General features: G+C 27.5%; 2 protein-coding genes across 2 annotated transcripts in view; both read left to right on the top strand.

Annotated features, from left to right (window-relative positions):
• The first annotated feature begins 4,646 nt into the window (after positions 1-4,646).
• Positions 4,647-6,038, top strand: LOC149885059 (small ribosomal subunit protein bS21m-like). Its single transcript, XM_090095503.1, has 2 exons — positions 4,647-4,791; positions 5,685-6,038. The coding sequence occupies exons 1-2, from the start codon at positions 4,695-4,697 to the stop codon at positions 5,843-5,845; spliced, it is 258 nt and encodes an 85-aa protein (XP_089951629.1). The 5' UTR covers positions 4,647-4,694; the 3' UTR covers positions 5,846-6,038.
• Positions 6,039-6,157: 119 nt separating this feature from the next.
• Positions 6,158-20,471, top strand: part of LOC145186518 (centromere/kinetochore protein zw10 homolog) — a 22,871-nt gene continuing 8,557 nt past the window's right edge. The window contains exons 1-13 of the mRNA XM_090095501.1: positions 6,158-6,474; positions 7,052-7,177; positions 7,803-7,907; positions 8,317-8,394; positions 9,736-9,798; positions 9,971-10,121; positions 10,668-10,794; positions 10,904-10,931; positions 17,366-17,429; positions 17,565-17,675; positions 18,085-18,164; positions 18,394-18,460; positions 20,388-20,461. Coding sequence (XP_089951627.1) covers positions 6,415-6,474; positions 7,052-7,177; positions 7,803-7,907; positions 8,317-8,394; positions 9,736-9,798; positions 9,971-10,121; positions 10,668-10,794; positions 10,904-10,931; positions 17,366-17,429; positions 17,565-17,675; positions 18,085-18,164; positions 18,394-18,460; positions 20,388-20,461 — 1,134 coding nt within the window. The 5' untranslated portion in view covers positions 6,158-6,414. The remainder of the gene's footprint in view (positions 6,475-7,051; positions 7,178-7,802; positions 7,908-8,316; positions 8,395-9,735; positions 9,799-9,970; positions 10,122-10,667; positions 10,795-10,903; positions 10,932-17,365; positions 17,430-17,564; positions 17,676-18,084; positions 18,165-18,393; positions 18,461-20,387; positions 20,462-20,471) is intronic.

The raw sequence follows: 20,471 nt of genomic DNA, 5'->3' as shown, positions 1-20,471 counted from the left end.
TGGACGGACAAAAAATCCGCTTGCTGATTGGCAACAAACTATTATGATTGTTTTTCCTCTTTCTGAACTTGTTAAGCCACCAACACTATGTTTTCCCTTCAGGGCAACAACTTTTCCTGGTTTATGGCATATAGACAATCCAGATTCATCTACGTTGAATAAGTTTGATGGTGAAGTAATCTGCATTTCATTAGCATTAAACATTATTTTTTCTAGTTCATCATAAAAATGATTAACTTTTATTCTATTAAAACCAATGGCTCGATGCAATGATGTTGATTCAGCAATTCTTAGAGTTTATTATGAAGTTTCAAAAAACCCCTAAACCATTCTTTTCCTGCTGACTTAGTTGCACAATTAAACTTGTGAATAATCCCATTTTCTTCACAAAACTGGAATATTATTTGTTTTACATCTTTTGGAGACAGACCAAATAATCTCTGTGACAAAGTCAGAAGAACTTCAACAAGTTCTTTTTCTTGAAAAGCTGAGAGTGTTGTTGGGTGTTCTGCACTTAACTTTTTGACACAGTTATCAACAGATACTCGTTTTATATAGTAATGCAGTGTTTGCCTTGGTGTTTGACATTTTATATTGTTTAGTAGCAGAATATTTCAAGCAACCATCAACTAAAACTGCATTTACTGCAAGTTTTAATGATTCATTTGACCAATTACCATATTTTACACCTTTTGAACCCATTATATTATGCTAACACCCAATAATATATATAACATATTATTACATGACATAAATTTAATTTATATTGTGGGAACTATTATTTTATTAAGTTTCACAGAGACACTAACGAATTCAATTTTTTCCTAACTTGTTATTATCTTATTACTATCTGAATTACTAAAATCAACTTCTTCTATACATAATATTTTTAACGCTTTTTTCCATTTTGGTTTCAGAGAAAGCACAGGTCGGCGAATTCGGCACTGCCGAAATTAAAAACTATTTATAACCCGAAATTATCTCCTTAGAGCAGTCCTTGGGGAAACTTTTATATCTTGTAACATACTTTGAGTTTCATCTTATTGTTGCTCACATTTTATTCAGTTTATATTTTTGAATAAAATAAATAACAACTTTTGGTAAAAATTTCCGAGAAAAAATCATTTATCCAACATTATCAAATAGGTAAAAATGTTAAGAAAAAGCTAATAATCATAAATTAATGCACCTGTAATGTAAAAATAAAAGTTTAAAGCAATATTTTTAGGAAAATTGTTTATCTTACAACAATACCTAACTATGATTTAAATATTCCAATAAATAAATATTTTTAGGTGTTTTTTTGAAGGGGTGCCGAAATTATCTCCCTGCCGAAATTACCCTATTCTACCCTATATATATATATATATATATATATATATATATATATATATATATATATATATATATATATATATATATATATATATATATATATATGTTTATGGAGGTGATCTTTAAATACATTAAAAGCCTCAGCGTTTTCGCCTTATTTTTATCGTTACTAATGAATTTCAATGAAAGATAAATATATAAATAACAGTTCTAATAAAATATATCATTATAATGAATAAAAAAAACAAATTTACTGAGTTCTCTACTGTAAAAAACCGCCCCTCCCCTAACACTATGTAACGGAAGTGGAAATACATACCTCCACTGCGTGGAACAATAGGGTATGTGGTCATGAATATTTTTTGATGAAATTTGGCAGGGACATAGAAAATAGATCTATACAGTTGCCTGTAAAATTTTAAATATGTACCAACATGTCTTCAATATTAATGCACCTCCGGAACAGAAACAAAATTTTAAAACCGAATGAAAATCACTGGTAACTGTAAAAAAAACAATAGAATTTATAACAAAAAGTAACAGTAACAATAGCAGAAACAGTTTTATAAAGTGTAACAGTCACAGTAACGCTAAAAGAGGTGGAAATGGTACCTCCACTGGGTCGAAAAATACGGTATGTGGTCATGAATATTTTGTAATGAAATTTGGCAGGCACATAGAAAATAGATCTATACAGTTGACTGGAAAATTTCAAATATGTACCAACATGCTTTCAATATCAATGCAGTGCCAGAACAGGAACACAATTTTAAATAGCAATAAAAAAACTGAAAAATTTGTTACACGTAAAAAAAAACCATGATTTATTCAACATAAAACATTCTACTTTTTAATAAAGTCTAAGCTGATATAAAATTCTAAAAAAAAAGACAAATAAATACATCATCACCACACCGACTTCGAGCACGCTGTGAAAAAAAAGGTCACAGTTTTTGTCTTTAAAATAGGTGCCGTAAAAACCCAGATACGCACGTACCTAATCTATTACCTTTAACTAGCCATTTTTTAACTGTGTGCATTTTCTTACAGTATATGTAAAAAATGTAATAAAGACAACTTGCATTCTTCTATATGGAAGTTCAATAGTACATTACAACAATTTACAGTTTTGAATAATTTCTAAAATCAAAATTAAGAGTTATTACAATATTTTCATAATCTGGGAGTATTTGCAAATATAAATTAGCACCCGTTTAGGCGTTAAGCTCCACAACATGTGAGTATAAGCACACCTTTAGTGGCAATGTAACATTTCTTTTCATGCTTTTTAAAATTCAATTCTCTAAGATATTTATTGTAACATTTCAGACAGGTAAATTTAGTTATTAAGCGGTCTTCTGTTTTTTTCAGCATTTTGGTTTCTTCTGCAATCAGCTTCTCTGTAGGAATTGCTGGTGGTATGCGCTCCAATTCAAAATCCTCTGATAACAATTCCGCTAACTCTTCAAGATCTATCTCAATAAAATCATCCACAACTAATTCAATTTGGGTATCAATATTTTCAAGCAAAAAAGAATAATCTTGATTAATAGCAAAGTTTTCTATCATACTCGTTTTATGTGTCGATGCTCAGTAAAATACTTTTAAAAATATTTTTATTGGATAGTCGAGACCATCTTTCTCCGACGTCGAAAAAAATAAAAATACTCCTCGGTTTCGCAATTATCACCTATTGTTTCGCTTTTGTTATCTAAACAATAGCGTAACACGCATATCTTTTTTATTTATTAATACGTCCTTGGTCTGACTTCCCAAAGTTCACGGGAAAAAATAGTCAGACGAATTATCGTCTAATAATTGAGTTGATTGTGCCAATCAGTAGAGTTAAGGATCTTTTTTAGAAAAGCTAAACTTGAGGATGGGATCTATGTGGATAATGTCTGATTATACCAAAATAAATATGATCAAAGTTTGGAGACGATCAAAATATTAGTTGTAGTCTTCTTGAAAAACATTTGGAGACGATCAAAATATTAGTTGTAGTCTTCTTGAAAAACATTTGGAGACGATCAAAATATTAGTTGTAGTCTTCTTGATTCACTTCTACTATGTTGACGACAAGTCAACATAGTAGAAGTGAATCAATGATTTATTCAAATATGGTTGAGTTTTTATGGCGGTAAAAAGACTCTTTGAAAACCAATTTAGGGACTCCTCTGCACTTCGACAGTTTCTTCACAAGATCAAATGGCGGGAGAAAAAAATGCATCTGGAAAAAAAAGGTTCGGACCTAGTTTGGATCATTCTGCAGATCCAAACTAGAGCCGAACTTCCTACGTTCCTGATGATGAAAACAACAATTTGCAGACATTTTGCGAGAAGAGCTCAATGCTTTTATGAGAATCAAAGAATAAAAGAATCGTCAGAGAATAAAAATCGTCAAAGAATAAAACGGAACTTCTTGATTTTTAGTTAAAGGATGAACGCCACATAAAAAAGTTTCAGGATGTCGTAAATTTATTAAATCGAAAACTTCTTTTCTGCTGCATTTTATGAATTTTTATAACCTTTGAGTGTCGCTAGTTCATTAAGCCTTCAGAAGAAAAAAACACAAGAAGTTTAATGACAATCAAGTTTGAAATTTCACAATTTCACAATTCTTCCTCCAGCAGCGTGGAATTTGATCCATTAAATAATCCAGCTGACGTTTCACTTTCCGTTTTTGATTAAAAATTTGCGAACTTCCTGGTTTCCTTGTTTGCAAAGATCATTTCAAGTAGGAAAGAAGATTTTTTTCATTGGAGCCCAGATGACACAAAGATGACACAAGTGATATAAAATGAAGGAATGGAGAAAAGTTTTAGTAAATTGAATTTTTAGTTAGCACGAAAAGGTTTATTTTATTTGTGGTAAGGAAAAAAAGGTTTTGTTGAGGGTTTTAGAAAGAATATCGGACGCTGTGAATGTGTTTAACTTGCGTATTTACAAGATTGTTATCCGCTCGCAATTGACAATGATTAATCTTGGTGCAGATTATGAACAGTACCGTTTCTATGAATAAATTTATAACAAAATATACTTCTATAAAGCTTTAAATTCATCCCAAAGTTACAAAAGTGTTTTGGATATTCTTCATATCTCAAAATATTGTCATAAACCTTTTTTACTCATTTTGAGAAAATTGAATCTGCAAAATTGTACTTGCAAAAGTATTCGAAAATCTTAAACATATTTTTTTCTGATTTATATTAATGTGATTACATAAATATAGATTGAAAAAATATGTTTAAGATTTTCGAATACTTTTGAAAATATTTTAGTTTTATTCATTTTATAAATATCATAAATGTCATAAATGTTTGAAATTTATAGTGTATTTAAATAGTTGATAGTTATTGATGGCTCAACATGCATTCAGAGCACTCACTGTTATGGTTGGCCCTCAAGGTCCCATTGTAGCATACCAAAATTTAATGAAAATTATGAATATAGAAGGTAAGATCTTATGTTTAAAATAGGTATCCAGGTTATCAATGTAAAAAAATTAGCCCTATTTATAAGTTTTAATTAAAACACTTAGATATATAGGATGTATATTAGACATCCTTTTGAAATTGACAAACTCTCTTTTTACAAAATGTAATTTAATGAGGATTTGAATTACTAAACAAAATTTTGTTAGTTTAGATAGAACAATGTACATGTTTTTTTTTTTTATAAGCATAACATTTATAAGCATATGGAGGCTCAGATTTGGAAAAAGAATAAGCATATGTAAGCATATTCCTGAGCCTCAATAAACTACATTAAAACCAAAGAAAATACAGAGCATAAGTCAATTTTTTATTTTTCTTATACCTATTAACCTTTAGTAATGGGCACACTTTGAGAAAGTATTGAGATAAGCATATTTTATAAGAAATATGCCTTAAGCTTAAGCATATTTTTGAGCCTCTTTTAACTTTTTGCTTAAGCATACCCAAGCCACATTCAAAATTTTCATATGCTTATTAAAAAAAAAACATGTATTATAATTGCTTGATTAATGAAAACCTTTTATTGCATTAGCCTATGAAAAATAGCTAATTCCTATTTCCCAAATATCAATATTATGACATAATGATAATTTAGTTTCTCCTTTTTGTCACTTGACTATTGAGTAAGTATGCATGTCTTAAATTTCCATACACTCATGAAGGAACTTTCTTTTAACTGATAAGGAAGTCTTATGCCTTCTAATAACTATTTTGTGTATCAGTAGATTTTTATTTTTTATAAATGAAATATATATTTACACAGTTATCTGGTAGTTTGCTTAGTGAATTATTGTCTCCAAATACCCCTGATAAATTTGAGTGTTGTTTTATTATTGCTATTGGTTTCTTTAGGTCTTACACGTCAGGTACAATTGCAGCGTCGTTATGAAAAACCAACTGTAAAACGACACCGCTTAGCATATGAAAAAGCTCTGCGCATATACAACACCAGCATGCAAGCCAAAATAGACCTTTTAATGAGAGCCCATCGAAGTGAATATCCTTGGAGCTGAGAATTCTGAAGCCTGTTTAATGTTAAACTTTTCATCATGATTTCTCATGCATTTCCTGCTTTTAATATTGGATTTAATAGTTTTGATAAAAGATTTCAGTAAAAAAATTAGAATTTTAGATATTTATGTTGTATCTTTGAAATCTAAAATTTACAAGTGTTAAATCTTAGTTATGAGTATAAAAATGTTTACAAGTAATCTTTTTGCTTCTGATATCAATTGACTTATTGTTGTGTGACTCGGTGTAAGGATTTTTTTTGCTGTTTTAATGTTGAATAGTTGTGTTAAATGCATTACATTTGTTCAACAAATCTTCTTTTTTGCATGAGTTGCAATCAAGGTTGTATCAGTTTTACAATTTGGATTTTATAATTTTGATAATCATAACTAAAACTTAAATAAACTTATGTCATGGTTAAGTTGTTAATAAAAAAAATGTCTAAAACTTCATACGCTTATTAAATAAGTCTAGGCTTATTAATTAGTTTTTACTCAATTTAAGCAGCTATAAAAATTGCCTTGCAGCCTTCTTATAGTATTTACATTTTTATGTTATGTAGAAATACAGCATGAATATTAATTTTGTTGAAGAGATCAAAGTTGTTTCACAGAAGGCTGAACAAATAAAGGTTATATACTGTCTATTATTTTATTTGCATTCATAAACATTTGCAATTCACTAGAAATATAATTACTAGATATAAGTATATTAAAATCATAGTAAATAATATAGAATGATGTACAACTTTTGTGTATTATTATTTGCCAATCATAAAATTCAGACTACTATGGAATCAGATGCAAGACTTTTCACACCTCCCATTCCTGCTCAAATCTTTAATATTTTTTCTTTCAAATCTCTCTAAAAAAACTCCTTGCTCTAAACTTGGAAAATTTAAGAAAACTTCTAAACGAAATGAATTTGTATATGTAAGAGAAATTCAGGAATAAAGTAAAGTAAGTTCAAACATATATTAAGAAGTATTTGCAAGTAATAGGTAAACAATTAGCAAGTGATTCAATGGAATATTTTAATTTCTAGAGTATTTTATTTTACATGTCCTTTTAACTTTTTACAAGATTTTAATTAAGTTAAACAGTAAAATTTTCAGAAAAAAAATATCTAATACAATTTTAAAATTTATTTTAATGCTTATTTTTAATGTAAAATATTATAATGCTTTTTTTGTTTGTTTGTGCATATAGGCTACAATTTACCAAGCTATACACAAAGAATATAATGATGTATTTCCTAGTAAAACTCAACAAGATTTACTGAGGGTTATGCGACCTCTATTAAAAGATATGGATGACCTTAAACTGAAATTTCAAGTATGCTTTTTTACTAATTAATGTTGTTTTAAAAATTTAATGAATTTTTTAAGAGAAAAAAAATTCTATTTCTATTATATGAGTTTTTACTACAATAAAATCATAAAATAGTTTAGAAATCAAAATGATCTGATGTAAAACTTATATCTTAAAAAAGATTAAACTTCATGGTCTCTATGTGTGTTCACAGCTCAAACTTCATGGTCTCTATGTGTGTTCACAGCTCAAACTTCATGGTCTCTATGTGTGTTCACAGCTCAAACTTCATGGTCTCTCTGTGTGTTCACAGCTTAAACTTCATGGTCTCTCTGTGTGTTCACAGCTTAAACTTCATGGTCTCTCTGTGTGTTCACAGCTCAAACTTCAATTTAAATTTTTTAGCTCCTTATAATCTTTAATAAAGTTAAAAAGTTGTTTACCTTTTAGTTGTTAACTAGTTGTTTTCCTGATATTAGAAAGACTTCCTAATATCAGGAAAATCTTTATTCTGCATTACATTTTTTTAGGTATTAGATTTATCTTGATAGATATTAAATTATGTATAATATCTATGTATGTATGTTTTTGGATGAGTGAGTTAAGCACTCTTAATTTTAAAACTAATAAACTGTTTATGCAATTTGAGAATGAAATCATTACTGCTGATTTGGCATCCTACAAGCATAAGGAATTATTACAAGAGTACAAAAATATTGAAAGCATTACAAATTTACTCCAAGTTCTTTGCAAGGTAAGCACCAATTATTATCAAAGTTGTGATAAAAAGCGCTGTCATACATAAAGTTTAGGTATTAATTGAATCTCTATGATCATATGTGCAGTGTATCAAAACATAATTTGCTATTGCAAAATTATTACCATGCACACACCTGATTCTTATGCTGGTTTAAATTGAAAATTAAAGTCACACCAACAATGAATGTTCTAAAGTTATTTTTGAAATGATTCTAATTAAGAGAGAGTAAAAGAAAACTTAAATGGTCATAATAATTTGTCTTTCAGAAGCACTTAATGACATATACTATACAAGTTAATGATATTTTTTAAAAATTAGTTATATATATTTTACAAATTAAAGATATACCTTTTAGAAATTGATGATATACTTTATACAAATTACTGATATATTTTTTTTTTAGTGTCATAAAGAATTATCCTTGAGTAAAAATGTTCGATCAAATGATTTTGTGACTGCTGCTTCTCATCTGAATGTTGTGGTAAAATTTTAAATTGTTTAGTAGGGATTAACTTATTAGGGAAATTTTGTAAAAAAGTTTATAAACATTTTCTCAAACCATTTAAATGAAATGCCGGTGTGCAGATTGAAATAAGTGAATTTCATTTATTACAATTTAAAGATGATAAAATTTTACATATCCTAATTCACAAGTTAAATACAAAATAAACAGTAAAAATAGCTACAGCAACTTTTAAGAACTACATTACTGTAGTTAGATATGGAAAAGATGTATGCAATCTTAGAAAAGATGTATGCAATCTTAGAAAAGATGTATGCAATCTTAGAAAAGCTGTATGCAATCTAATAGAGATAAAAATTCATCAATCCAAGTTTCATTTGAAACTTTGTTTCTAATTTTTTTTTTCTAATTTTTTTTTCTATTATTTTTTAAAATCTTCTTTAAGAAAAGATAGATTACTTCATTATCTCCTTTCATTAATAAGCTATGTTCTTTCACTATTATATTTATGTGTTATTTCACTATTACATTTATGTGTTGTTTCACAGATAAAAAGTGTACTTTCATATTATTTTTAGTGTCTTTTCACCAATTAATAATTTTTCATTTAACTAACATAAAATTTGTATTATAAATCTTGTTGTTTTTTTTTTTACAGTATCATTTTGGTTAAATTACAATACTTTGTTAAAAATCTGTAAATTTGTAATAAATCTTCAAAAAATGAGTTTTTTAGACATAAAAGATAATTAAAATATGAAGTTTAGTAAATCTAGCAATATTTAAGTATTTAGAATTGAGTTCAATGAAAAAAATTTCACATAACTATCAGAAAAATTGAGAGATCCCCAAATCCTCAAAAATGGTATTTTGAGTCTAAAAATTTACTTTTTTAAATTTTGAAGTGTTAGGAATCTGTCATAAGTTACTTTTATGGATTAAAACTTGACGTTATTTTTTTTTCCACATATATTTACATATCACATTAAAATGAGAGAGTACTAATATAAGAGGTGACTTATTAAGTATTTAATTTATGGGTTTAAATTTTAGTTTTAACAAGATTAGATGTATGCATCCTTAAGATTAAAGGTTTAGTTTTAATTAATGTAACAACAAAGTGTAACAACACAATGATAACAAAAGTAAAAGAATTTCCAGAATTAGAAAGTATTTGCAATTCTGGGAATTCTTTCTTTTTAGTTGTCACTTTTTTTTTTGGATAAATTTAAAACTAATTCCATTAAAAAGCTTTTCCATCCAATATTTTTAATGTTCTATTTTCTCAACGCCATAACTACAAGATTGATGTATGAAGTATGGTTGTGGAATTATGTAAGAAATATATGATTTTTTTAGAAAACTGAATTGGCTGCATTTGATGTAAAAAACTGTGAGATAAAAATATTTAAAGCTCTAAGGGTTTGTTTTTTCTTTTGTTTTTTTTGTTTTTTTTTGTGGTCTTTCCTATTGTAAATTTTGTTGTTTTATGAATTTAAGTTTTTATTACATATTTAGATTATAAATTCAAAGTCTCTTATATAAATTTTTTAAAGCTGCTTTAATTTGTTTTTTAAAAATACTTTAACTTCAGAATGAGTTTGTAAACCAACAGACCAAACTTTGCATTAATCTAGAAGAAGCATGGGGTAACTTTGTCTGTTGGACCTTTTCCCCTAATGCATCATGGGATTCCATTAATGGTCATTTGAAAACATCATTAAAAATCAATTTACGCTCTAATGGTTTGTTTTATTTCTTTATATTTGGTTCTTGCTTTCTTGCTTTTATTGTTATTATTATTATTATTATTATTATTATTATTATTATTATTATTATTATTATTATTATTGTTGTTGTTGTTGTTATTATTATAATTATTATTATTATTATTATTATTATTATTATTATTACTATTATTATTATTATTATTATTGTTGTTGTTGTTGTTGTTGTTGTTGTTGTTGTTGTTGTTGTTGTTATTATTATTATTATTATTATTATTATTATTATTATTATTATTATTATTATTATTATTATTATTATTATTATTATTATTATATTATTTATACCATTGTAGGAAATTTCTTAGTTCTTGAGGATTCTTAAGAGTGATTGGCTGATTGATTAATATTTTGCTTGAATCAAAACCCGTCTCAGAAGTTTTTTATGAAGATATTAGTTCTCAAACTAATGCTTTCCTCAAACTATACTGTTTTTATTATTATGTTCAAAATATAATATTTGTATTAAAAAATTTTTTTTTTAAATGAATCTGTTTTTTTTTACAGGTGGTAATATCAATGTAGCAGATTTGATCAAAGCTATGCAAATGGTCCAGGATTTTAAAACTAAAATAAAATCATTCAGTCAAAAGTTGTACACTTATATTTTAAAACCTTTGGTATCATTTTCAGCGTAAGTTTTTTATTTTTATTGTAACATGTTCTTATCTTTATTGTAAGTTGTTTTCTTTTGAGGTTTAAGTGTTCAACATTTTTCTATTTATCGCTTGTTTTCATTTTAGTCTTGTTCCTACTACATGTACTGTTGAGGTAGCTTTTTGATTTTTTTTTTTGTTGTGACTCCTATTTGTAGATATTTTCCAATTTGTAGATATTATATAGTAATGGAAGTAATAATAAATTTTAATTGTTGTTGCTTCTCAAGCATGTGTTGCACTCTGTTTTTACATTAAATTTTTCTATACATTCTAAAACATGGTAAGTTTGATAAATGTTCTTTAGATGTTTAGTTAACTATATACAATCAAAGTAAAAATGCATGTTTTGAAGTTGTCAAAAAAATTAAATAGGTTCCAATAAAGATTAAATTAAAACCAAATTCTTTAATTATTGTGCAGCTGGAAATGCACTAGGTAAAGTTAATATTGTGGTAGTATTAATATATATAAACACAAATTTTATATGATTTTTCTAACTAATATTAAGGGCACAAAGTCCCATTATACCTTGGCTGAACTCTTAGTAATTTACCAACTCAAAAACAGGGGAATTCAAGATAAATAGGATGTTTTATTGGAGTAGTTCAGAATGCTTTTAAGCTACAAAAAGCGTGAAAGCTAAAAGTAGGAAAAAAGAATGACTTACCACAAAGATAAGTTGATTATTTGTAAAACTAAAATCGATCTGTTTATTTATAGCAACACCATTGAAGAAATTAAAAATATCATGATGAACATTTAAAACATGTTTAGTAGAAGCTCATTTACAAGAACACTAAGAAGTGTGTTTTTCTGTATGGTGAGAAAAGGAATATTCTGCATGGGAAAATAAGAAATAAGGCAATTTTTTGTAAACAGATGAATTTTAATTTATGAATTTTTATTTGGGACAAAAGTTGGGGGAATTTTTTCATTAGCCAATAGGAAAGTCTTTAAATTTTTTGTTCTTTCCCAATAACTTTCATATAGCTGAACTCTGGACAATGACTTGAATTCTTTATCGCTGCTATCCTTTCCAGCAAGAGAATGACTAATGATCTGATGTCTTTCTCTGTATCTTTTTAACACAGCTTCTTTTATGCTTCCTGCAAGATAGGAGTTATTATCTTCTAACTTGTTAATAGTTAGTTGGATAGCTCCATGTGCTTTAAACAAAATAGCTTCTCTGTTGCAAATTTTTTTCATGGCAACTTCTGATGGCTAAAGAATCAAAACTACATTGTTCAAAAGTTGGTTTTCATCACTGGTAAACTTTATGTCTATTCCAATCTCTTTAGAAACAACCTGAACAACATCCAAACCTGAAGAAATCTCCTACTCATGATGATCATGCTGTTCCATCTTTTTATTTTTTGCTATATTTCTCTTGAATTTTTTCTTAAAGAAAATTGTTTTTTACAGGGGATTTTCTAGATCTTCTCACTTAATAACTGACTTTGAATTTTAGAACTTGAATACTGAAGCCAAAGTTCTAGATTTCAATTTAGTCTTGTCTAGGACAAAAAGTACATTTGAATCCACATAATTTTCTTCTTCCTCCTCTATATCCATATCCACTTCTACCTCCATGTCCTTGCTCTCTTCATCTTGTATTTCTACATGTTTGATATTAAACACATCAGTAACTACAAAATGTAATCCATTTGCAAAACACAGTTGGTGGGAACAAGATAACATCCTTCCAATTTTGATCATAACAGATACCCCATCTGTTGAGACACACTACTTGTTCCCAATTTAGACTATATTCTTCTATAACTTTCTTGAAAGTAACTTTTTAGCCTCTTAAGATGGAAGGCTACCATCTACTTTGATCAACCCTAAATTGTAAGATTTTCCTCCCAGATGGGCATTGACATTTAGTAGCCTTTAATTATTCACACTTTTTGGTCAGCGTATTTCTTTGTTATCAAACTAAAGATTAATCAGTCAAAAACATTTTAACATAAAAGACTGTTGATAAATACATATACTCATATTTCAAATAAATATAAATGCCATAAAAGGATTAGATTTAATAATTATTAATGACTTTATAGATTAATCTTTAATTTATTTTACACATTTGTTTCAAAAATTTGCAAACAAGAAACACAAAAGTACTCCCAATAAATTATCATTCAGGAATGACACGTTTTTAGATATAATAGAATTCTTAAAAAATATAGGTAAAAAACCAGTAATTACCGGTAATTAAATAAAAAATTTAACGAAAACCAATAATCCAAAATTCTGGCAAAATTCCCAATGCTAGTTCCAACATAAGGATATAAGACAGTTGGGTTGGCTATCACAATTCCCAGATTTAAATCCAATAGAAAATTTATAGAAAGCTGTGAAGTATGAGGTAGCAAAATAAGAGTTTTAAAAACAGCATGGTATGCTACTCCAGTATTTGTATGCCAAAATTTGCTCAACAACATCCCCTAATGGTTTAAAGCAGTTTTAAAAAATAAAAAACATGCAAAATGTTCATTTTTTTTTTGGCTTGTAGCTTGTTACTTAATATGTAATTAATAAATTGTATGCATTGTAATGTAAACAGTTGTAACATTTTGCAATGTAAAAAGTTGCAACATACTGCAGTGTAAATAATAAATTATCTAAATTTTCCTCTGTATAAAGTTAATTTAGCATTTCTTCATTTATTAATTTTTCCAGTAAATTCTCACTACCTTTACTAAAATTAATATTTAGATGAAAAAAACCAAAGAAAATGGAATTATTTTTTTTGTAGATAAGATATGTAACACTAAATGAACAAAATATATCATTTGAAACACTATGAACAAAATATATCATTTCAATGACTGTCATTATGACAGTAAAATGTACTATTTCCAAATATGTTAGTCATGTTTCTTTTCCCTTTATTGTAAAAAATGCTAAAATAGAAAAAAAAACTAATCTGATGATGAAATGAGTTTGGTCTGAATGTTGTAATATTTTGATTAAAAATCAACAAAATGAATGTTATAACAATATCATCCCCAGCAAAAAAATTTACTGAAAAAAGTTGTTGGCTTTATTTTGTGAATAATTTTTTAAAACAATTTTTTAAAGACTATTTTCAAAACAGTTTTTTAAAATACTTTTTTAAAAGATTTTTTTTTTTAACATTTTTTTAAAACAATTTTTTAAAAATTTAAAATATTTTCTTAAAACATTTTTTTTAAAAATTTTTTTGAAATAATTTTTTAAAACATTTTTTGAAGTAATTTTTTAAAACATTTTTTGAAGTAATTTTTTAAAACATTTTTTGAAGTAATTTTTAAAAAACAATTTGTGCAAAAGAATTTTAATTTAAGTTAACAGGTACTTAAGAAAAGAAAAAAAAGCTTCTATAAAAAATGTTTTTAAGGTGGTATACCCCCTTCAAAATTATCTTGGAAGTGAAATCTTATACTCAAAATTAAAATTAAGCCTATGAAAGATCTTATTAAATGAAATCGATTTATAAAATTACAGGTGGTTATGTTGTCATGACAATCACCTAAAATGGCGGATATAGGAAAATATGCACGTCGCACTGTCAAAAATATCTCAGATTCTAATAGAGTATTCAAAGTAAAACTTGGCCCAATGATAAAAAACAGTTTGATCTATGCAATCTGCCAAAAGTTTTTAAATCTGACTATTAGTTTCCATGTAGCACTACACGGATTATGAAGATTTTTAAATAAGCCAATTTTTAGTGCTGAAACAGCAATATCTCAAACCCTGAAATGTTTTATAATTAACTTTTGGCAGATTGCATACATCATATAAAAACACATCATTGCTGAAAATTTGATTAAAAACTGATTACTAGAAAATCAAATAACTGTGACGGGAGATTGAAAAATAGAAGTTAGCAAAAAAACACTTTAAAAATTAAAAAAGAGAAAAAAATGCAGAAAAATATTTTTAAAATAAACAATGTCTGTAAATTTTAAAGCAAAATGTTTAAAAGCTACCAGCAGCATAAAGAGTTCCTTGTTTTTGCTTTTCCTTATCATTTTTGTTCTTTTTATTGCCCCTGATTGTTTTTCTACGCAACTTAACATCGGATTTATTTTTGTATGACGATTGATACAAGCGTATTTTATTTTCTTTATTGCAGCCATCTATCATAAATGTTCCTGGAATCATATTGAGTTTTTCATAAGTCATCACTGATGCTTTTCTTCCAATATTAAAGTTTGCAATAGCATCATATGTTGCAAATTTCAAATGTAACAATGAACAGAATTTAGTTTTTGGTACTCTTTCCCATATCATCATGTTAAGACTCTCATTTTGGTTCTGAGTTTTTCCATGCATACATTTTGCAAGTAATTCATTAGAGCTAAGTTCTTTATAAATTGGCTTTAGTAACTCAATAATATCACGTGGCAAACTAGGGCCAGGTTTATAGAGAGAAGGTTGATTGGGATGTTTTCGATCAACATTGTGCTGGCACCAACTTTTTTCACCGTTTGGACAATAGGTGTGATAATTATTTTCTTTTGAGGAAGCAACATGAAACAATGAAGCAAGTATAGCACTGCGCATTTCATGAACAGACTGATTTTTGGTTCTTACTGCAATTCCATAATAGTTTTGCAATCTGTCAATTGTTGCATCAGTAAGTCTTCCTTTACCACCTAGACACCTTTCCTTTTTCAATTTTCTTAATCGTGTGCCAACTCTTTTTTGCATATGACCAACACATTCTAATTTTGAAACTATTGTATCACCATACACTCTTTCAACAGATGAAAATGCCTTACTATCTCCGTCACCACAAAATTCAGTATAGCGAAGTTTATATTTTTCAATAGATCGTTCAAAAATTGATTTTGCTCCAGCGACCTCCATACCGGTGGATGGGCCAGTATAGTTGAGGTTACAAAAATGAGTATTTTTTAGCATTTTATATGCATCAGGGTCTGTATTTTTTTTCTTTAGAATTAAAAAACATTGTTTGCAATATTTGGATAATACTTCACAATCCAAAACTTTTCCTGTAATCATTGATATTGCAGTATAAACACCGTTGTATGAGGAAAAACCTCGACGTTGCCAAGTACCATCACAAGAAACACTGGTATTTATTAAATTGAATTCATCAGTAGTATGTTGGGATGCTTTTATAATTTCAAGTGCAGCATCAGACATGGTTTCTACTGCAATTGCTTCAACTTCAATAGCAATTTTTCGAACAATTTTAATGTAAGTGTTTTTAGTCATTGGCGGTGGAAGATCCATAAGATAACAGAATCTTTTAAGGCCAGTATGGCCTTGTCCACATGAACGCATTGCATAAACTGACCTTTGGTTAATATCAAAGGCTCTACAACTTCCAGAACCACACTTCTTGGATGTAAAAAATTCATGATTGAATCCACATTTACAAAATATAATCAATGAGCTGGAAAGTCCAAATTTTTTTTTTGCATTTTCAGCTAAATTAAGTCGACAAGTTTTACATTCTGGACAACATAACAACTGAACAACAATGGCTAATAAAGTGCTATCAATAATTCTGTATCCACATATGTTTTTTTTATTAGAACTTGCAAAAGTATTAATAGGGTTTACCTTCGAATTAGATACATTTATTGAGCTCTGTGAATCTGTTAGTAGAAGACTAGTATTTGCTGAATTTTTTTTATTTAAAGTATATTGATTTCCATGAAATCTTTTTTTCTTTTTGTATTGAGTAGCAAATTTCACACGTTCTCTACCCATTAAAAGTATAAGGTTTAAATTATATAAACATAAACAGATACCTAGATATATATATAACTTTTAAGATGGCAATTCGTTTTAAAGAAACTTCTGGAAGAAATTTATGAGAAATCCAGTTATTGCTTTTAATCTTACAGATGTTTTGATTAATGGAAAATAGAAATAAATTATAAACTCATTTCAACAAGCTTTTTCTCAGTATCAAAAGTTATATTTGGGGAGAATTTCTTGGCCAAGTAAAAATTTAACCGTTGCTATGGAGGTTGTCAAGGGCGCTTTAAAAAGTAAGGTTTAGTAAAGTTTGTTTTCCTCAAGTTACATACTGAATTTTAAAAAATGGTTTTCAGAATATGATTCTATGATAAATTTTAGATTAAATAAAACAACAAAAATTTTTTTGAAAAATTTGATATTTCTGAGGGGTATACCACCTTAAGCTGATCTTGCCAAAAAAAAAATTAATTTGAGAAAATTAGTTTAATGTATCAAAATTAATAGTTTCTCAAACAGGTAAAACATTTGGATTGGATGGAAGCAACAAGAAATGTTCAGCAAAACAAAGAACTTTTTGTAGTTCTTGGTTTTGTTGAACATTTAAAATTTTCCAAGTCTTCATTTTTCCAAGCAGTTCTAAAACTTCTAAATTTGCACTTGTGACCTTTTTTCAGCTTTTTATTTTTTGTTCTTTTTTGTTAGTTTTTTGTTTTGTTTCATTAGTAAATTTGTTTTCACAATCACTTTGTTACCCAAAATTTTATGTTAGTTCAGATTTAGCTTTTTATTGTGTGCTGTCTACTCAATTGTTTGTTTTAGAATGGTTGTCATGTCCTGAAAATCACAAAGAATGTCATGAAAAGTTCCAAAACAATTAAGCAGGGCAGGTTATTTTAATAAAATGTTTTTTAAACTGGTCTATGATACTAAGTATTATTTAAAATTCTAAATGAGTGGAGATTTTATGTTTGGAAAACTTTAGGTCTAGTGTTAAAATTCTTTTTTTGTTTGCGTTCAGCTGAAGTATTCAAAAAGATATTGGATGTAGTGCAGTTTGTACATGCATCTTTATTTGATGAATATTGTAAAACCAAGGATCAAAATGAAGAAGATCCTATGATGCTTGTTGGTGAGATTGTAATTGCTTTTTGTTGTGTTAATTTTTTTAGGTAGCAACTTGCTTAACTATATTTATATATCAGATCTAACATCTTTGGTAGTGTGGTGTCTTGAGTTTTGTGTGTTAAAACTTCCCGGTTATTAAATCAAAGTTTGTGTTAAACTTTGATGATACTTTGTTTACACTCAAATACAATATTCTATGTCTAAGAAAAACAAAAACTAGTCTAAACATTTATTTTTATTTCTTAATGTTACAAATAAAAGATATGTAATAAAAAGACTTACAAATGTTTCAATAAAATTCATAATAATATTATTTATTATGTAATATTTAACATTTTTAAACCTTTGATTCATATTTAGTTTGTCATTTATCAAATTTAATTTAGTTCACTGAAGTTTATGATCTTTTTTAGGCTCTTTCATATGGAAAGATCTTTCTGAAGTTCTTCTAGCAGAGCACCTGGCTACAGCCTTGCCCAACACAAACAGCATCGTATGTTTCTAATATGTTCTTATTTTTTGTTTGTTCTAGGTTCCACTCTATTGATTTTAATTTGCCCAAAATAAAAGGATTTTTTACTATCAAACTTTATGAGAATTTTTATCAATTAAAATTTTAAGGTTTGGCAAATTAAAAGCAGTTTCTTTCTTAAACCAATAAAAAAACAATTTATGAAAAAATAAAAAGTTTTGTTTTAGTTGAACGTTTTACCTTATTCTAGATAGACAAGATGGACACATCCTATATTCAAGATGCTATTAGATTTGAGCTTGACCTCATCAAAGAAGGTTTTTTTATCCTAATACTTTTTTTTAATCGTTTAATTTCAATTATTTTATTAAGATAAGTTTGTGTTTATTTTATTGATTTATTTCAATTTCAAAATTTAATACACAATTTAACAAGTAGGGGAACTTTGTGAACCTAGGGCCACTTTGTCCCAGGGGCCACTTCACTTTAATCAACATCAATTTACTTTTTGTCAGGTGATTGGTAATACTAATTGCTATTTTTTGATCAAATTCTTTAAATGGAAAACGTTTTTTTTTTGTCTGAAAGTAAAATTTTGGTTTCTTTTTCTTTTATGCTTTTATAATCCTAAATAAAATAATTTTCTTTCAATTCAAGTGCATTGTTTTTTTAAGATGCAATCTTGAATAAGTCTCTTGTCAGTGTTGAATTTTAAGAAAACTTTCTTTTGTATAAGATCATTTAGTCTTTCATCTAGGGCCATATAGTTACCTTGTACCTAGGACCATAGGTGCTTCACAGATAATAATAAAAAAAAAAGGTCTTTGATCAGATTACAAGTTTGATGAATTCTGACTAGTGTAGGGGAGAACCTTAATGAATAGGACAATTATTGAATGGGACAAATCAGATTCTTATAGAAGCATTGATGTAAGGATATTCAAATTCCTGTAACAAAGAGTGATAAAAATAAGAACTCAACTGATCTACTCATCCATCCTATTGCTCTATGACCGTAATGACAATGGATGTTATTGTGTTTTCGAATGTAAAAAGTAATTTTTTTACATTCGAAACGTTACGTTGTCAAAAAAAAAAGTTTTTTTTCTTCTGATTTTGCAGCGATTTTTGAAGTTACGGAAAATAAAATTCCATGCTTAAATAGATAACAGTCTCTAGTACTACAGTGAGTAAAACATTCAAGCTTAATTAATGGTGTTTTTGGTGTGACTAATCATTTTTGGATAAAGTGATGCGCATATTGAATGAGACAAAATGCTACCTATTGAATGAATTTAACAAAGTATTATTTACAGCTCAGCAGAGGGATGCTGCAGTCCCTTACTTTCATCCCCATGGGTAATGGGTATTATTTACACACTTTTATACTGCAATATTTTACTTAAATAAAAATAACTAAATATAGTATTCTAAAATGAGAAAGTTCTGCTTTGATTGAAATTTAATTAGAGTTAAAATGTTAAAAGTTAAAAATATTTTTTGTGTGGTCTTTATGTATGTATCTATATATTTAACTACATTTACATTTAATAAACTAATTTGAAAAATGATTGAATTAAATACGTTTATTTTTAATTCTTTTATGTTTGTCCCATTCAATGAGACATCCCATTATGTTTGTCCCATTCAATAAAATAAAACTCTCTTTTTTCCAATAGCCAAATGCAAATCCAATTTTTTTGTTTTACTATATCATTTAGGGTTTTCCCCTAAATTACTTTTTTGAAACTTGTTAAGAAATCTTGACATTTGAAAAATTTTTGATTGTTATAAGTTCTAAGATTAAACATTCTAAGATCAAAAAAAATGTAAAAAATTTTCTTTCTTATATAAAATTTTCTGAAGTTTTCTACGGAGTGAAACCTTATTTTCAGAGAGCGGCCCAATGGTAAATAGCTAGTGTTTCTAAGTACGATGAGTTAAAAATGCGTTGTACCTAGAGCCACTGATTTTTAAAGCATTCTATTTGAAAAAACGTTTTTTGTTTATGTAATCATTCTTAATGTAAATAGTATCAATAAAAAAAAAAAAAAAATTAACATAACGCTGTGATCTATTTCACCATTTTAAACCTATGGCTTTGTTTTTGTGCATTGAAAAAATCTGGGTAGACGAATAAAATCCGGCTCTAGGTAGACGTTTGTAGACGAATCTCCACTATCTACTTCCAGGTAGTTGTTTCCTATTTAAATGTTGTTTGCTATAAATTTGGGAACTTTTTAGGCTTTATCCCTCCTGGATCATCAACCTTGACAAATTATGTAAAAGACATCAATGTTCATTTTGCCAATAAACTGGTAATTTTTT

The sequence above is a fragment of the Hydra viridissima genome, unplaced genomic scaffold (genome assembly GCF_058129835.1).
Source record: "Hydra viridissima isolate aposymbiotic clone 2 unplaced genomic scaffold, HvirCarnegie_v1 scaffold_8, whole genome shotgun sequence".
Taxonomy (NCBI): domain Eukaryota; kingdom Metazoa; phylum Cnidaria; class Hydrozoa; order Anthoathecata; family Hydridae; genus Hydra; species Hydra viridissima.
Note: the sequence above shows the minus strand (reverse complement) of the source record. Positions and strands in the feature narration are given on the sequence as shown.

Excerpts from the sequence above, each read along its gene's own strand:
- LOC149885059 (XM_090095503.1), top strand. The coding sequence starts at position 4,695 with ATGGCTCAACATGCATTCAGAGCACTCACTGTTATGGTTGGCCCTCAA. Across the intron at positions 4,792-5,684 it reads GAAAATTATGAATATAGAAG|GTCTTACACGTCAGGTACAA; the intron begins GTAAGATCTTAT and ends TGGTTTCTTTAG.